Genomic DNA, 19,228 nt, shown 5'->3' on the forward strand with positions numbered 1-19,228 from the left:
TTCTTTTAGTTTGACAACCGTCCGCAAGCCGTCTAATTTGCATAAATTTCCCAATTCAATATTATTGCTCTCACCGCTTGCTTTGGTGTCAGGATGATATTTGATTTCCAGAGCTAAAACTTTCCAGTAAGTTAGTACAAAAGCCAAGGTTCCATTTTATATTGATTTTATGATCAAGCGGCATATACCAGAGGCCTTTTTTAATAGTCAAAGTTGGCCTTCATTTTCTAGCACGTCTAACGTCACAAATATGACCTCTTTAGACTTGTCGATTATAAAAATGTAAAGCATTGTTTATCAAATTTTCTTTTAGGATTTTCAAGAGTAAGAACAAAATAATAATTCGGTGAAGTTTCAATGTCAGGGAATGTTTCTTACGCGTTCACCCTTCTCTCGAAGTTGCCATTGCATCCTGCCGTGTTTTGTGCGAAAAACGAGCGTAAAATCGATTTTTTAAACTTTTCCTAATTTCTCCTTTGAAATGAATCGTTTGAACCCAAAACTATTTTTCCTTAAATAAGGTCACTAAAAGGGATGTTTTGGCAAAATAAAAAAAAATTCGATTTTTTGACGAGTGTCGTGTGATTCTCGATTTTCTCAGATAATGGCTCTTAAGAATTTTTCTAATGAATCACTAAATTTCAATCTATGGTTGAATTTAACCTTTTAAGGTTAATTGACCTTAAAGCAAAAAAATGTGTAAGAATTTGAAATTTGTTAAAGCTAAATTAAGTGACATAATTTTTGAGACTGATCCAGTACATATTAGTTATGTTGTAAAGGAAGACTTCAAAATTCATGTGATCAGTACTTAATTATTTTTCTATTACCGTCATTTCTATAATGTACTATCTTTCCTGGTGAAAATAAGAACTTGTCAAGGACCCTAGATGACCTAAATCTGTGCCAATAAACATCAATATAAGCACCTGTTTAGGCTAACTTAAAAAAAATTCAGGTTCTTAGTTGCAGGTTTTTACTGTAATCTTAGGACTTTCAGTTTGAGTGCAAGATTCCACCTGTCCTTGTTACGTGCAGAATCCCAGGCTCATACCATTTACAGCAATACATTATTGTATTAGCTAGTGCAGTACATTATGCTGTAGTGGAAAAATGTTTAACTATGAGAGACACATCTTATCTTAACCTTTTCGCTCCTAAATACTGAAAAATATATGCCACCAATTGAAAACTATCACCTGTGCAGGCATTCTTAGAAGTTCATCACGCATTCCTGCCCCATGAATTTGTGGGGCAGCAACGCATGACAAAGCCCTAAGAACATCTTTGTAAGACCCTGCATGAAACTCTTTGGAAGAGGTCTTGTTCCATAAGTCAGACCATTGCTGTTTTTTATTCCACAAACTATGTACGGAGTGAATGGCATCAAGTCAAAGTACTGTCAATGAGATTTCATTTGAGTGGTCAAACCAAAGGAATTTCCTCAAGAATTCCAAAGTTTAGACTCACTTCTTCTCTCCATAACCCTTTAAGCCCAAATATACACACACAAATTCTCCAAACTGATCTCTATACAAATTATTAAAGAATGTGTTGAGAGAATTTGGTAAAAGATCAAGGCATTTTCTCTTTGGTGACCATTTTACTAATTCTGATTACCTAGTCTCTTAACACTGCATAGATATCAGTAGGAGAATATTGATGTTGGTCACCATTGGGACTTAAAAGGATAACTGATTTTAGGAATGAATGTTTTAACTATCTAACAATAATTTAATTGAGAATTCTAAAACATTACCAATGCAAAAATGTTCAATTCATTTACCTACATTTTTCTAACAATACAAAATTGTTGCACAAGAGTGACAGTCAGGTACAACTTTGTTGCGTATATTTTTAAGTTACCTGTTTAAATAACAAACTACAGAGGGGCCATACAAACTGTGTGGCTGTCTGCTTATTTTAAAAGTAAAAACGTACGTATGGGAATGAAATAATATTATTGTTTATCAAAATTCTAGCAGTGGGGATTGCAACCAAATTGGGTGAAACAAAAATAACCCCTCAAAACATTAAAATAAGTTATAAATGACACAGTAAATACAAAAAGAGGCATGGATTGATGGAGCCTTACAGTTTTTCCATTTGAGTTGTTTGTAACCTCTGATATAATGCTTGAGAGGTATAAATGTTGGACAAGAAGCTATAATTTAGTCAGTTAAAGTCATTTGTCCTCCTGTGATAATTTCCACAGTGCATAAGGAAGTGTAATAGAGTGCTTAAGTGATGAAATCATAAAAATTAAATTTTAAAATAATTTAAGGAATTTGTTGGGATATTTTGCAACAACAACATCTGAAAGGCCTACTTGCCAAAAACTGGCATTGGGAGGCAAACTGTCTCGGAGATACTTATCCCGTTTTGCTTTTAGACCCCATACAAATCCTTCTAAATTTCTCTTGGTTCCTAATGTATGGAGTCATCAGAGCATAACCGGGCTAATATCTCAAAAACAATTTGCCCTGGAATGCTGATGTTTGGTAAGTGGGCCTTTTGGATGTTGATCTTTCATAATACTCAGGGAAATCCCAAAATTTCACAAATATAATTTTTTATGACATCACACTTTAGGACTCTATTGGCAATGTTAACAAAATGAACTAGACAACCGTGAACCAGCTCTTTTAACCATCACACCTTGGCCCTTCAGAGTGCATTTGATTCACCTTATTCTGGAATCCACAACATTGATTCAATTGACTTGCTATGCCAATTCCAGAATACTGTGAGTGGCATATATTCCAAACATTCTGTACCAGGTGGCAGAATGCTTAGAATGAAATGCAATGATAGCATGATCATTTTTCTTGTGTCACAGCTGGTTCACAACAGCAAAGAAAAAGGTGAACTTCATTGGTGACAATGAAATAAAAAAATTCAATGCAGTTATCAGTGTTTGGACAGAGAGGACAGACAGGCATTGGTGTGGCATATGAATTTTCCTGCACCTTTTTGGTCAAATTCCTGATCCTGGAGATGGGAGAACAGTTTAAAATGTGATAAAATATCCCTCTCTAAGCTTAACAAAATCGCAGTTTGGGGCAAAATTTGGGGTAAAAGTCCCCAGAGAGGGAACAAAGAAAGTGTTGTGTCCCACCCATCCACCTATACCCATACCTCCCTCTCCGTCTAAACACTGATACGTGCATTATGTGTGAGATGTGTACAGAGAGGAAACTATTTAGCATGGAGCCTATAGCTTGTTCCGTAATTTCTCAGCTTTCACATATCTTTGCTTTCTTCCGGATATGTCTTCTTAAAGTTTGTGCCATCTCCTGGCAAAGGTGAGCTAACTGTGGGCCAGATCCAAGCTAAATACCACCTTTCGCCAAACACTTCGATGAAGTTCCTTCTCCATCCGCGATCGTACTCTCTCTTCTTCTTTTTACGCTCGTATGATGTTTGACCTTTAAAAATGATACCAGTTTGGAAGAAGAGCATGGCACTAAAAAGTAGCAGCGCAAAGACTGAAATGCCAGCCATAAAGGAAACGAAAATTCCGTAAACGGAGGTGTAGCCCAACAACCAGATAACAACAGGGGTGACCATTGTTAGCAGAGTCCAAAAGCCAACGCCGCCGATTTCATCTGTGACATAATCATGGTGGAAAACATTAGCATAAACAGCTCCCATCCAAAGATACAGTGCTAGAAACATGTAATAACGATAGTTTCTAAAACCGACGCATCTGCCGGCGAAAACGCAATGATGGTCTCTCTTCAAGACGCACTCATCGCAGATCTGACAATGATGGGCTCTCGGTGGAGCGTTTAACTGGCAGAAAGGACAATATGTCCACCCTGGCTTGAGAACCGAAGGCATTCCTAGCTTCTTTCCTGTTGTATCGGTGGTTATGAGCATGAAAAAGTTGGCGAACACGTTCAGCCACAAAAAGAATCCACAGACCACATGTACACAATACCATGTTGAGAATGGATCGTGGTAGATCGGTAGCACGATAAACAGCTCAAACAGCGCTATTGCCCATAACATTGCGATCATAAACACAAATGCCAAGAATTCAGAGGGCTTTTTAGGCTTAAGGCCTTCAAAGAAGCTCTTTTTGCCCTGGTCGTCCATGCTGTTTGGATCAGATCAGACGCCTTCCCTACAACATTGTAACCGCTCCTGTGTTATATTTCCGTGAAGGGCTGGGCTAGGCAAAGCTAGTATGCGCGCACCACACCTGCTCCGCTAGCCTGCGAAACCTCGTTCTTTGCCGCCGGGGACGTTTCGCGAAACGCGCGAAACGTCCCCAACGGCGAAGAGCGAGGAGAAACGGATATTTTCGCAGGCTACTGCTCCACCAAACTTCCTGCCTAACAGGCTGCTGGAGGCGTCGAAAGCTGATGGGTGGTGTGGTCCAGGCGGGCGTCGAAATAGGTCAGTGGGATGTAGGAAATTCTTATAAAATGAAGGGGAAGGCAGGGGCCAATTGGGGTGGGATTTCCTCTAGTCTACGTTCTTGTCACGCAGCGCACTCACCCAAGTTCCTTTCCGCTTTATTGCTTTTCTCCACCCACCCCCTCTCTTTTTCACTCTCTTACCCAGGGGCAGATGGTGGGGACGAGGAAAATTCTAAACGGGCGGGAAAAATGGCGCGAAGAAGGGTCTCCGAGGATGTTTCTCTTTTCGCCTGCCATGTAGGCTATCACACGTAGATATTACACCAGTGTGCGACTGTGATATAATTATTTATGAAATACTGAGTTATTTATGACATGTTACAAATATTTAGTGTCAGGCATCCTACTACAAAAGACTATCCAACTTTGCTCCCTTATTTGACTTATTTTAGATGATTTCTTCACATATTTCTTCGAATAATACAACTATTAAAATCTCTGATGTCGAACGGGTAAACTTCCAGAGACTGGGGGTTGGAAAGACAGAGCACGTACTGGAGAATACGCTGAACGTGTTTTTTGTCAGCTGATTTAAGATTTTATAGTTAGTTTATTATTTCGTTACAATAGACATCATTTTGCTATAATCAGGCCTTTTTTCCCAAGTATCATAGCCCAGCTGTTTCATGATAGGGGCAATTCTGTCCGTATGCTCCAGCAAAGCAGGCGGTAACTTGTGGCACCACTTGTAAAGAGCATTAACATTTATGGCTTCTTTTACTTGATCTGTTGACTTCTCAAGGCTGAAGCAAGAAAAGAAATACATTGATCTCAGCATTAAAGTAGTGTAAAGACAAGAACGTGTCTACTTTTTGAAGCAGTAAATAGGCATCCGCCTAGATCTGCCATCCTATCCATCTTTGGATGGGAGCCGTTTATGCCAATGTTTCATCATCATCACCATCATCATCATCATCATCATCATCATCATCATCAACATCATCATTGATTTAAATCATCCTAATCATCGTCATCATTATTGTACATCATTTAAAAGTTTCATGCACGTAGACATGGAAGAGATTTGCAAATATCATAATGCCAACACATAAACGTTCTCCCTCATCATTATTATTATTATTATTATTATTATTATTATTATTATTATTATTTTAATTACTTTTCTGGGGAAGGGGAAGAATTGAATTATAATTACAACTGAAGCTTACCGTGAAAGGATAACTCCGCCAGGTTTTCCGATCTCAGTTTGATGGTGCAAAACCACATCGTTCCAAATAACATCTAAAAATTCTAAGACAATTTTCATATTCCGCGATGGAAACAATACCAGATGTTCATAAGGAATTCTCAGACATCTGTCTTTCCCCAGCACTTCGCATTGTGCATTCATATTTCTCACAGCCACATTCCAAGATCTTAGCAAAACTTCAAGGTCGTAATTTTCCATACTGCGAGGCCTGTACAACCCTCTAATTCCAATTTTTCTCTCTATGATAGAGTTGAGCACTGCACGACCGTCTCGAATCATGAAAATGAACTTTGCGTTAGGAAACAGTCTGGCTAAATAACTAAGATTCCTGAAGGTTAGAGGGTCTTTATTGCATAATCTTGGAGCTGGATCGCCGTGCTTTGCTATAATCTCTGCTATGAGAGCCGCAACTGCAGAATCTAAGAGGTCTTGGGTGACGCCAGCTTCTTCTCTACGAGTAGTTTCAGCTTCGCTGAACACATTAAACATTCTGGGAATATTAAGCAGAATTTTTGGAATGACCCTTGTTTCTTGTCCGCATCTGATATCCGGATGTGCGTCCAACATGGCCCGCATCAACGTTGTTCCACTCCTGGGAAAACCACCTACAAAAATAAACGGCGTATAACGATCCACGTGGTCTCTTCTCGGCTCCTCGTAAACTTTTGTCGTCGACGCCGCAGTCGCGAAATCCTGGCGTTCTTCATTCCGACACTTAAACAAAGATAACAGCTTTGAACTGAAGAGGGTCATTAAAGTTATTACACAGACGCACAAGAGCGCAAAACACTTCGCAACTATTCGTTGAGAAATAAACATAGCGAAACACGTTACGATATTATCATGACCGGCTCCTTAGATCAGCTTGAGATTGCGGTAGCCCACGTTTACGCCATTCGCAAAAGTTAGTTGGAAAATGATGACCGGAGGTGTCAGTGAGATAACCTGGAATTGCGGTGTTGAAATCTTCGTAATTATCACTCTCCATTTCAAAATTTACTGTCTAAAATGGGTAGCTATGGTAATTCAGTGTAACTTCAATAATTTATAACACGCCTCAACGCACCAAAATGAAACTCTGAACTAACAAAAAAAACCGGTCTTTATTTATTATCGATCTTTGTCCTCTGTTTTATAATTGCCCTGCCAATCTTACACTTTTGTCTCTAATCTTTAAAATATTAGATCTGAGAGTTTTTGTCAAATCTCACAAACTCAAGGGTATGCCTTCTGTATCAGGTTTAAACTGCTAAAGCCGTTAGCTCGAGCAGCCTTCACGCGTTAACAGCCGCATCAAAAGTTTATTTGTTTTCATACAAAGCGCCCGCTAAGACTTGCAGGTCCACCTGCCTAGATGAGGCAGGTGGATAGAAGCCCATGGGATCTGATTTTAAAGTGGAGAAGCGTAAATCGAGCTTTATTTTTAGAAGGTTTTGGTCTCTGCGGAGGAAATGAATTCAAAGACTCAAGGCAACCAAAAAATGCCTAAAATTCTGATGGTGGTGACTTGAGAGTGGGCGAGGGTGGAGGAAAAAGTAGCTGTTCGTCCAACCTGATGCCTCCTGGCTGGCCTCGTCTCCAGTGCGACCGTTGATACAAGGGAGGGAGTGGAGATAATCTAGATGTCACATGGTCTACTTTTTTTGTGGCCATTTTGAATACAAATACCTGGTGGAGACAACCATTATGCCGGCTCCTTGACAAATAAACCATTTCCAAATTGCTCAAAGCTACTGTTACAAAGCGAGGCTAAGTGCGAAGGCGTGCTAAGGGCTGAGTTTCGCCACCATCGATAACCTGCGATCAGGCTCGATCAGGCCATCCTTATTCCCATTTTGTGAACGCCTGATTTCAGGTTACGCGATCAAGGTCATGAAAAGGAAGTCCCATTTCCGTCAAAAAAGTGCAAAGTAATAAGACTGTATATAATTCACTGTATTTTATTGCAAAATTTGATATCGCATTTATTGAGATAATGCTATCTTAGTATCATTATTCTCTGTATTGGATTGAATAATCCTTTCCACATGCGTAAACTTTAAGTTCCGCTAAACATACACGAGCCTCTCTACTACTTCCAGTTATAGCTGGTATTTATTTTTGTTAAAAAAGGGGCACTAAAAGGTGTCAAACTCTTAATACTGAAATATTAGTTAAATTACCCTATCACATCTTAATTAAAAGTGGCAGACAAAATCTTGCCATAACTTGGTCAAAGAGTGAAGGAGTTACATGTAAAACTGAAAAAGACAAATCACATTTTACACCTGTGGACCAATAGGCTAGTCACAAATAAAATTATTGTAATAAATATTTCATATCAATTTTTTCTACATCATATGTACGTATTAGAGTAACAGGCCGTTTCCGAGTTCCTCCGGGCCTCTGTATGAAAACGAGGTTAAGTGCTCAGCCTTTCATATGGAAATAATTTCTCATTCTCATCCGGCAAATAAAACTCTAGGCTCGATTACCAGCCGCTGTTCGGGAAAATGAGGAGGAGGATCAAAGACCGGACCCGGGAGACGGCAGAAATCGAGCCTAATAAAACTCATTTTCACAAGAAATGTTGTGCATGCACTTGGCCTCGTTTTGAAAGTGAGGGTTTTTGGAACTCGGAAGTGGCCTATAAAATAGAATTTTGGGCCCAGTTGTTCGCACGCCGGTTCGCGCTAACCCGGGGTTAAATTTTAAACCTGATTTCTTTTCATCTTTTTAGAGTATCCAATCAAAGAGAATTAAACTCATATATCTGAGTTCAAATTTCGCACCAACCGAGGGTTATCTTTACCCAGCTTCGCACAACCCGGCCCTGGCGGTTATGATATATAATTCATGTTGTGCAACAACCTTATCACGAATTCTATTTACCCCCTCTGATTTTGGGGTGTTTTTTTTGTCGCACTGTTGCATGTGCAAAAAACACGACTGTACACTATTTTGAAATCTTTTTTAAATTTCTTTACCGGGGAAATCAAAATTCCAGTTCTGATATTCCAGTCAATTACTAGTCTCCCCCTTCTGTAGCCTTATTCTTAATAAATTTCACGCTAATATCACTGCATATGAGAACGTGGCCTGCGTTGCAAGCGTTTCCAATAAATTATTGCCCGATAGCTGGAGAGAGAGCAAAACAACCATGTTTCTCGACAAATTCGCGCGGAAACGCTTGCTACGCAGGCCAATGAGAAAGCAGTTCATTCATGAAGGATCCAGGTCTTAGTATCTTCAGCTTTTGACGGTGCCCATTTTTGGCCAGTTTTCCAGGACAAGACGTTATTTTGGTGCAATTTTAAAAGCTTTCAAACCAGAATTTCTTTTTTTCTGGAATAGCCAAAATCCAAGAGTAATAGTGAAAATTAGTACGATTAAGGTAAACATCACTCTGGGCCGGGTTGTTCGAAGCTGGGTTAAGGTAACCCAGGGTTAGTGCGAAATTTGAACTCAGATATGAGAGCTTAAAAAGAAAATTCGGTTTAATTCTCTTTGCCTACAATTTGATGACTGGATACTCTAAAAAGAATAGAGAAAACTATCCGATAGTGTGCTTTTGATAAAAAGAAAAAGAAACCTGGGTTAAAATTTAACCCTGAGTTACCGCAAACCAGCGTTCGAACAACTGGGCCCTGAAATACAGCAGTATAAAACTAACAAAATGAAATTGATATCTTCCGGATATTATGTACTTTTATATGATATGATAATCAAATCAAATAAATTGTTATGTTCAAAATGACTTTACACCGAAGTACAAATAAGATAAATATATCAAACTGTTCTGTGAATAAATTTTCTTCGTGGTTATAATATTAATACAAAATAATATGGTTTCTTTTTATATTGAATCTTAAATCGGTAAATCCAGAATACCTAAAAAGAGTAATCAAGTTGATCCAATATACTTATATACTATGAGCTATTGACTCAGAGCCCATTCGGGCTTGAGGAATAATTGTTAAATATCTAGTCAAGCTTGTTATATAATCAGTTAAGTTTACTTAATGTGAGCCCCCTAAAACTGGTGCATTCCCAGTCTACTTTGGCCTTTAACACTTCCATAATGTAAAGTGGAAGATCCCCTAACAGACACTCTTGTATAAGCAGACAGCTCTACTTATAGCTGCCATCACCCTACTCCCCCCCCCCCACGCATTTATCCCCACTCCCATACAACCACTGTATTTTTACACTCTCGTAAGTGGCCAGCTCCAGTAGTGGACACTTTTTTCACACCCTGAGGGCGTCCACATATAAGAGTTTCCACTGTAGCTAGTTTGCTGGCCAAACATGTAATTTGTGTGGAACACATGGCCAACTGTTCCATGCAGTCCACATGGAGTTTTGACTCCAAAGTTTATGCATTCAAATTCGCAATAGCGTACAATGCTCCCTGCGCATTACACAAAGTTGCCAAAATCGAGTTAACATTTCTCTCTGTTAGTAACGTTCAACTACTGATTTTACAGACACCATAATGCAACAGTCTAACATTTAATGAGTGTCAAGCAGAGTTTTAGCCATGAATTTATAGGTGACATCCACCTCAACTCTCGTGCCAGCAGCTCTCAAACCATGCCAAAATGTATACGTGTATTTTGCCCACCAAAAACTGGACATGCAAGAATACCCAGATACTACCTGACAGAAATTAACCTTAAAAAACAACCGACATTTTGCAATGTTGTCACTGGTTTCCCGGCGAAATGATGTCCGAGGAACAAGCACTGAAATTCTTCACTAACAACATGTCACTACCCAGATCTGGGCACTTACTCCTGATTAGTTGAAGTAAATTTCCCTTGTTACACAACCAATCAGAAGCACTAGTAACCCAGATCAGGGCAGTAACATGTCATCGGTATGGTATGTCTAGGCTCGTTCCTCAGATACATCATTTTGCAGGGAAACAAGAGGTGGTGTTGCAAAATACTGGCTGTTTTCTCAAGCTAGACTGAAATCTTGGTGTAAAGACACATTACAATAACATGGTGAAGCCTCATGGCAGACTGTTGTTACATTTCCAAAATAGATAAATTTTCTCACAGAACCAGTAAAGGTACCTGTGGTGTCTTGCAGGGTCTCACCCAAAACATTAGAAGATTTTATTTCCTTTCTTTGGACCAAAGCCATTTTTTCCTGCAGCCTTGTTGTTGAACAAGTCACGAATGAGAGCAGATTTCTCAGTTTCCAGCTGAGTGATTTTGCTGCCCTTGTCGGCAACCTCCTGAAAACAATAAAAATGGGTCATGGTTAAGTATTGCTGAGGATTTTATGACACAGTGTCACAAATTTCAGTGACAGAGGAACCTCCGACAGGAAAAAGGCAATATACATTGTACAAGTAGCCTGCAAAAGCAGTTGTACAGGATTCTACTCTTTTTCAGGCCTTCAAGAACTTTTCAAAGACCCTGCTTTGAAATTGTCAGGACCTTTTTTGAGAGCTCATGCAGAAATGCTAGAAAATGAGATCTTGAATTATGACAACACTTGCAGACCATGGACACACAAAGTGCACTTTTGGATCAGTCTAGTTTTGCATAAGAGCAACAAGTGAGCACTGGGAACAGTTGAACACATGCCTTGCATAATTTTGCAAGCATTTATTCTGCCTGTATTACCACTCACTCCTTTGCAACATTTTAAGGTGTTGATAGCTTAAAGGTTCTTCAATAAAAAAAATCAGATGTCAAGGATTAAAAGGATTTCAAGTACTTTCAAGTTCTTGAAATCAGACTCTGGAATTCAAAAGTTTTCATGATGCGTGTTAACCCAGGGCATCTTGTTAAAGAAATAATATTTGGTATCACAATTAACACCCTTAAGAGAATAATATTGAGTAACTGCTGAAAAGAATAAGGTTTTGTTTAAAGGGGGGGGGACATTTGTTTTACTGCTGATAGATATTTTATTTTCTGTCCACTTTGTTTTTCTTCCATCCACTGCTCAACCACCCCCCCCCCCCCCCCCGATTTCTCTTCAGCTCTCCTAAATCATGAATACCTTTCTTAGACGTTCCACTTCATCTTGGAGCCGCCTTCTTTCTTCATCAGCCTCTGAAGTTTCATTTGAAGATGCCTAGAAAGGAAAAGATATGTATCCAATAAATTATTATGAGCATAAAGAATCTTGAGAATGCCTCCTGGATTGCATTCATGGTCCACTTTTCCAAAATATAGAACTCTCTCAGTGAGTTTTGTCACTCAATGGGAGAAGATATTGGTTTATTTATGAACATAGAAAATCTTGCGGATGCCTCCTGCACCGCAATCATGGTTGACTTCTTCAAAATATACAACCATCTTGTCACACTTTGGGCATGCCAAACTTGGCTTGTAAAACAAAGTGTAAATAATTAATAATGTAAATGCAAAAAATGTACAGAACAGAAGTCTACTACAGTGTAATAAGGGATCTGGGGAGGGGTATGAAACTCCACCCTTTTGCACCTTGCTTCTGTCAAGAGACACCAATTTACAGATGTACATGCACTCTATCTTTTTTGAAAGAAAAAACCATCCATATAAATGTGACCACTACAACAACAACATGGTTTCATATATTTCACCAACATCCATCACTGTAACTGTGAACCTCCTCACCCAAACTCTCTTTTGATAATCCAGCCTCCATGATATATTTCCCAAATTTAAGATTTAAAATCTACAAAAAGTGTAAAGTAAATAATTAATGAACCTTTGCTGGCAATTTTCCATCTATAATTTTTTCAAGGCTCTCATTAATGTCTTGTATGTGGTGTTTGTGTTCTTTGAACGTTGCCTTATCCAGTCCAAGTTCTTTCCTTCTTGTTTTGTGAAGCAAAAGCTCATACTGAAACTAAAAGAGACAAACTGCATTAATTCCTAATAAAAGAGATGGGAATTAATGGTAAGTTAGGTATGATCTAAGAGCACTTTCCATTTGTCTGCAGAACTGGCCGACTGGAACATTGCGAGACCAGTCCATTAGCAAATAAAAAAACTATCTCCTTCGTGCATACAACTATTTAAGATTTGACTGATCTACTAGCTGGATAGTTTGATTAAAAGTGAAATTCTAGTTACGATGGGAATGGTCTGGCCGGTCAGTTCTCACAAATAGAAAGTGCCGTAAAGTTCTATTGGTACTGAAAGCACCACAGATTCAAGCAGACATTTGGACAGAGTGTGAAAACTATTTGCAAAACTGTAACTAGTTCAACTAGACAACTACATGTATGTTTGAAGGCCTTTTTACCTGTTCTAATGAATACTGGTCTTGATTTTGAAGATGCAACTTTTCTTCTTGAATAGCAGTAATCCTTTTAAAATACCATTTTCTTGCTTTTTCAATGACCTGAAGGCCGCTTTGTAAAAGATCATGCTCTTCGTCTAACTCCTTCAACCGTGCCTCCTGCAATAAAACAGACAAACAAATTGCAATATAAATAATAATGAATAGACAGATTGGAAATTCACATAATATTACTTTGTGGCTTTCTCATTTTCATCTCCATTCTTGAAAAGAGGTTTGAGAAGTAAATTGTTGTAAAGCATTTAGGATCTTTTCAGAGGAACGTGCGTGAAAATGGCATACTTCTGGAAAAAATTCCAAAATTATAATTAATTTTTGGAAATGGATTTATTTTCATTACATGCACATAATTTCCAACAATCTTAAGAACTAATATTGCAAACCTTATATTATTTCCGGAAATTAAATTTTTTGTGGTCTTGACTGCAAATACTTATACTAGCTTACTTACTGCTTCGGAAATTTTAGTCAAAAAAGGAACTGTTTGTCCAATACGTTTATCTAGACAAATGTCTGGACTTCTGACTGTCCAAAATAACATACTGACACACAGGCTACAAAAAAGAGATTGCTTCTATAAAACTAACTAGTGCTGAAATGACAAAAGGAGGAAGGAGAGGGGGTTATGGCATGTCCCTTGTAATCTGAATTTCGAAACCTGTCATTTCAAACTAGGAGGAAGCCATACTATCTCCTGGTCAGTATTTTATTTTATTTTTTTGTATTTGAGCTGGCCTTCTACCCTGTCACAGTTTAAACTCCCATCTTTGCCACTGTTTTAGACATTCCAACTGTCTTATAGGCTTAATACATTGTAGGCATTTATAACCACAAATAATTTATTAACAATATTATTCACAAGCACACAAAAAAAAAACAAAACCCACGAACAATGAAATGAATATTACACTAGACCCAAACTTTTTTAGCACTGCCTTTTTAAAAGCTTTGACTATTGGTATGCAGTGTAAATATATTGGTATCATCACTTTTTTGGTATAAAATATAAATATCAATACAGGCTAATACAGAAGGAGCACTGATTTTTATCAATACTTTAAATCTTAAATTGTAAACAAAATATTGCCAAAGGAAGTTGTATGAATTCAATATAATATTTCTTTTGATATAAATATTTTCTAAAATTGTGAACAAAATATTGCCAAAGCAAGTTGTATGAATTCAATATAATCTTTCTTTTGATATAAATATTTTCTTAAATTGTAAACAAAATATTGCCAAAGCTATTTGTACACATGTATGAATTCAGGGTAATCTTTTTTTAGATATACATGTAAATATTTTGTTTGTTTTTGTATGTGCACGTTTGCATCCATCAACAATAATATATTATTCTATTTATTTTGACAATCCAGTTGTAAAACAGCCTACGACATATAAAAAATCTAACATGACAAAGTGTTAACATTGAAACTGGATGTCAACAATAAATTATATATTTGCATATTACAATAATTTGATATACAGTATGTGATTTAGTAATCCGGTTTGATGCTAATATAAACCTTACAATAAAATGGATAAAATTAGACGCACAACAAATTCATGCTGTGTTTACCTTAGAAGCCTCTGGAATGCCAGGAGGTCTGACATGGCCATTTGTCTGTGCTATTGGACTTTCTTCTTTACCCACAAAGTAGACTTTCGTAGTTGAGTTACTCCTTCTAACTGGACTTGTTGATGAAGGACCTTACAATGATACCAGTATCAATACAAACAGTGTATAAATATACACACCATCAAATACTAGTACCAGTGATCAGAAGTGGTGTTTAAAGTAGTAGTATGTTTTAAAACCCTATATCCAGGATCCACTATAGTGTTCTTTACTCCCTTCAAACCCACCCCTCAATCTCATAATCCTGATGGTTATCTCGGCATTATGCATCCTGTGCATACTGTCATTCCTAAATCTCCCCCCCCCCCCCCTCAACCTCGCTCCCTGGTAACAAGGTTGCCCCTCCCCTTCCGTCCAGTCCCGTACCCTGACCTTTGAAATAAGGCAAATCGTGAACCTATTGTGGACACTCTAGAAAGTGCAAACACAGAAGTAAAAAGTGAAACAAATAAAGTAAAGGAGAATTTGAAAGTATTGTTGAAACTCTCTTATGGACATTCCAAAATAGCAGACAAATCTCTTTCTTATAAATTTGCTGATAAAATTTATGCTCCTCATAGCTTGCTTATATTAGGAAAAAAAGAAAAAGGGAAAGGAAAAACAAAACAAAATAAAAAAAATCTGATTATTTTGTAACATCAACAGTTTTCATGGGTGAGCTAGCTGTATGCATCCGTCCTACTGGGTGCAGTTGACTGTGGAAGAAACTAGATTTAATATTATTATTTTTACCAGAAAAAAAACACGGGTGTTGCAGGTCATAAAAAACTAAACAAATGTCTTCTAGCTTTATTAATGTACAGTGGAAATGTAAACACGAATGACACAAAGTCTGAGATATAAATAACATGTTAAGCTTCATTACCAACCACCTGGAATTTATAATCCCTGTTGCGCTGTTTAATCTAACAGTTACAAATAACTTGAACGATCGATCAAGGTTTAGAATTTCTTTTAAATTCCTTAGCCTTAATCTTTCTTTCGGATAAATAACAAATCCTCCTTAGAACGATTAGACAAAGCTTAGAGGAAAAACACTAAAATTTGCTGATTTTTCTCAAAGGTGCTGCAAATGTTTTAAAAGATGTCACTGAATTTAATATTTCAAGTAAATCGAAGAAACGAGTAAATTTCATCAAGCCTAATTGTTGACTTAAAAACAAGAATCGAGCTAATTGAAATTATGTTTGCGCTTCTTTCACTTCGCACTGTAAACGAGTATTACATGTCGACATATTGCCTGCTGCTTTATAATCCGTGTTCTGTTTACTGAATAACACCTTCCATTTTCAATTAACGCGAGTTCGTTTATGAAATAAACCGTGGTATAACTATTCAAAACAACTATTTTAGTTTGAAGAGAATGAACCTGACCACAAGCTAAAATGCATAGGATAATTTAGTTGCCAAGCAAACCATCAATTAAAATTTATCCTGTGAAAGATAAGAATAAAAGACACTCACTGCTACTTCCGGAGCTGTCGTTTCCGCCGATGTTGTTGGTTGGAGTAAAGTTAAGTGAACGACGTTTTTCTTGTTTTTCTTCCTTCCAGTCTCTCAATTGTTTAATTATTTTCACTTTTTCTCTCCTTTCACCGCTAGCAAAAGAGTCTTCGCTTGAATCGGAAGTCCAATCTTTCGCAATGTCCAGCTGAGGAACAGAGCTCGAACGTTTGGTCGTTTGACCGTGACCAGAAAACCCATTCACCGTTACCGTGGTTCCATTTTGAGTTCGTGGTTGAGTTTTGAGGGCGAGTTTCATACCCGTACAAAGCCTCTCAAAACTAAGCAGTCCATTTTTTGGTGTTACTTTCCGTAAGCTTTCAATAACTCCCTCATTAAGAGCGGTTGATCCTTGGTTTGTTTTCCAGCGCGATTCAATGTCAGCTAATCTTACGAAACCAGAACCTTTTTCGTCGAGAATATCGAACAACGTTTTCAAATAGCGAAGAAATTCCCTGGGTAAATCCTGTGTTATATCTACGGGCTTAGCAATAATAGTAGGGGAACCTTCATGCCCGTTTTGCTTGGAAAAAAGAAATACATGTCTACCAACTTGCCTCGAGTCCATTGCTGTGTCCGCGGACATCTTTACGCAACGAAAAAATTTACAACACTGTCCACGCGCAACCGAGGCCGAGCTTTTAAATGTTGTCAAGTGTGCACAATGGGCAAGCTTGATTAGTGGCTAATTTAAATAATTGCTCCATAAAAAGCAAACAATACTTGTGGTTTTCTTTGTAATGCGAGATTGAAAGAAGTTTTCCAAGTTTGAGAAGTGTCACGTATTATTTTTGTAGAGTTCGAGAGAGAAAACACTGAGAAAAGTCGTGAAATTGTGATTATCCGTCCTGAGATAGGTCCGTCTAGCGTGTCAAGTGGTTCTTGGCCTCTATCACATCAGTTTTTCTACGCTAAATAACGACATTTTCATTGGTCAGGTCCGTACGTGTCTATGATACTTCCTCTGTTCATCTGGTAATCACAACCGAAATGAGGCTATGTCAACAGAAAAACAATCAAATACTAATTAAAAATGGGACAAAATTGCGCTGACAGGATTTGAAGATATTTCATTTGAACAAACTATGACGTTTTCCCCAAAACTTGTTCATTTAAGAGCATGACAATATTAGATCGAGAAACGAAGAGGGAAACTTGTTTAATATTCAATTCATATTTTCAAAGGAAGCTCCTAGAAAGATTTTAACAAGAACATACTACAAATTGTGAAAAGTCAAGGCAACTCGGTCGGTCGAAACGGACGTGTTTGGAGAACAGGGAAAAAAAGAAGGCATGGTCTTCGTTCCGGACAAAGTCTGAATTTATTTTTTCCCTTACTACGCAAAGGATTCTGAATGAAAGAGCCGCTTTTTGTTCTTTTATTGAACTGTTTTCCGCAACACGTGCAAGAAACGAGAAAAGCCCGAGGCAAGCGTACATATGAAAAGATGAAAGTTTGAAACACCTGTAACGAATTCCTGTTCATTGCTCTCAAAGAGAACTATTTCAAAACATCAAGTTTGTTTTAAAAGATAACAATTATTTGTTTTGATTCTTTTATCGTAACGCTTGTTTAACCTTTTTGCTTCTTTATCGTGCAGTTGTTTTATATTCATTGTCGGGTGTGAATGGGCTTGGAAGCCCTTGTATTGGACAGCTGATCACCGACTATTATACAAACAGCTAAAAATATGGACATTTCCCCTCCGCAAAGATGAAATATCAGGAAATCAGCTTGCGAGGAATAAAAACAAGCGATACATTAAATTTGCGGTTAGACATCAAGCCGTCACTATTCTAATAATACCTTTGCGGCATTCAAAAGGTTCATTTAATGTGAAAAGCAATTTGTTAGAGTGAATAAGATCACGAAAATAGCCCATAAACGAACTAATCGGCCGCCTTTGTGGGAGGTTATGCCCTATTGACAGGGATCACGCAACGTGTTCAAGTCTAAAACCACGGGGGCGCACAACGAAAACATATTTTTGCTTTCAATGTCAAAGCTAGAGGAGCTAAGAATGAATCCCACAAGGTTGTTGGAGAATTCACTAAAATTAGCTCCTTTACTATACCAAAGAAAGAGAGCTTAAAGCCGGAACGTGCGCGAGTTTAAAACAACAACATCACCAAAACAAAGTAGCCAGAAAGAGTCAAAATTCTCCCAAATGCCCTTTAACATGCTTTTAACATAATCAAAACTGGAACAAGCGCCTTATACCGTATACAGAAAATAACAGGTTATTTCAGGTACAAAAGATAATCCACATCAAGTGGCACAAGAAGATTTCATCTAACGCGACGCTCGGATAGTTTCGTTTTAAAGACGTGCAGGCATTTCTTTCATTCGCTTCAACGATTTTCAAGGGGAGAACTATAAAATTATTATTTTTTCTTGGGTCACAATATATATGCAGGGTATATACACCGAATATACCTACAGAAGAATTGGCAAATATCCAAATTTGCAATCAGTAACAGAAGCAAGTACCACCGAGAATCGGGAACCACTCGGCAAAATCGTAAACAATAACATATGCAATTGAAAAGATCTTTTTTTTTTCTCTTTTAGAAACCATAGGAGTTCTCTGCTGCCACTAACGGGAAAAGAGACTTTGCTTTTCTGACTAATTTCTTAGCACAAATATGCACATATCGGCTTTGAAGGCCCGGCTCCACCCTTAGCTGATTTCAAGGACTTAAGATTTTTTCGTCTCCACTTTTAATTGTCACGGAAGGCCTGACTTAACAAGGATCTTAAAAATTGACGACGACCCGAGAGGGCCTCAAGAATGAGCCATATCAATTAGGGATGGCAGGTTTAATCCTTTTTTTTCCCGCGATCTACTTATCCTGTAACAACGATGATTATTGACGTCAATTCTTTGAAGTACCTAATGGTGCGACATCAATGTAAGGAATTTCATCACATAGGCAGTGTAAATAAGAAAGCTGGTCATGATGCTTTTTGATTCAAACTGTAAAACAACACATAGTAAATATGCATCAAAGTGCTTTCACATATTCCTTATTACTCCAAATTTCCTCAAGACTCCCAAAAACGACAGAAAAAATGGCATTGTAATCTTTGAGAACGTTTTAACCTTTAATCAAATATCAGAAAACAAAGAAAAGAAAAAAAGTTTTCCCAAAATGAGT

At 37.8% G+C, this 19,228-nt stretch overlaps 3 protein-coding genes across 3 annotated transcripts; all 3 read right to left on the reverse strand.

The window, feature by feature from the left end:
- Positions 1-617: 617 nt before the first annotated feature.
- Positions 618-4,125, reverse strand: LOC140938468 (probable palmitoyltransferase ZDHHC24). Its single transcript, XM_073387945.1, has one exon. It carries the CDS (start codon positions 4,099-4,101, stop codon positions 3,244-3,246), a length of 858 nt encoding a protein of 285 aa, XP_073244046.1. The 5' UTR covers positions 4,102-4,125; the 3' UTR covers positions 618-3,243.
- Positions 4,126-4,889: 764 nt separating this feature from the next.
- On the reverse strand, positions 4,890-6,522 carry LOC140938690 (protein-tyrosine sulfotransferase-like). Its single transcript, XM_073388191.1, has 2 exons — positions 5,597-6,522; positions 4,890-5,170 (listed from the first exon to the last, which is right to left on the reverse strand). The coding sequence occupies exons 1-2, from the start codon at positions 6,454-6,456 to the stop codon at positions 4,981-4,983; spliced, it is 1,050 nt and encodes a 349-aa protein (XP_073244292.1). The 5' UTR covers positions 6,457-6,522; the 3' UTR covers positions 4,890-4,980.
- A 4,020-nt stretch (positions 6,523-10,542) lies between these two features.
- On the reverse strand, positions 10,543-17,040 carry LOC140936933 (uncharacterized). The gene is made up of 6 exons (XM_073386441.1): positions 16,031-17,040; positions 14,507-14,637; positions 12,871-13,026; positions 12,331-12,471; positions 11,638-11,712; positions 10,543-10,861 (listed from the first exon to the last, which is right to left on the reverse strand). The coding sequence occupies exons 1-6, from the start codon at positions 16,653-16,655 to the stop codon at positions 10,730-10,732; spliced, it is 1,260 nt and encodes a 419-aa protein (XP_073242542.1). The 5' UTR covers positions 16,656-17,040; the 3' UTR covers positions 10,543-10,729.
- Between the last annotated feature and the right edge of the window lie 2,188 nt (positions 17,041-19,228).

This window comes from Porites lutea, chromosome 5 (genome assembly GCF_958299795.1).
Source record: "Porites lutea chromosome 5, jaPorLute2.1, whole genome shotgun sequence".
Lineage (NCBI taxonomy): Eukaryota > Metazoa > Cnidaria > Anthozoa > Scleractinia > Poritidae > Porites > Porites lutea.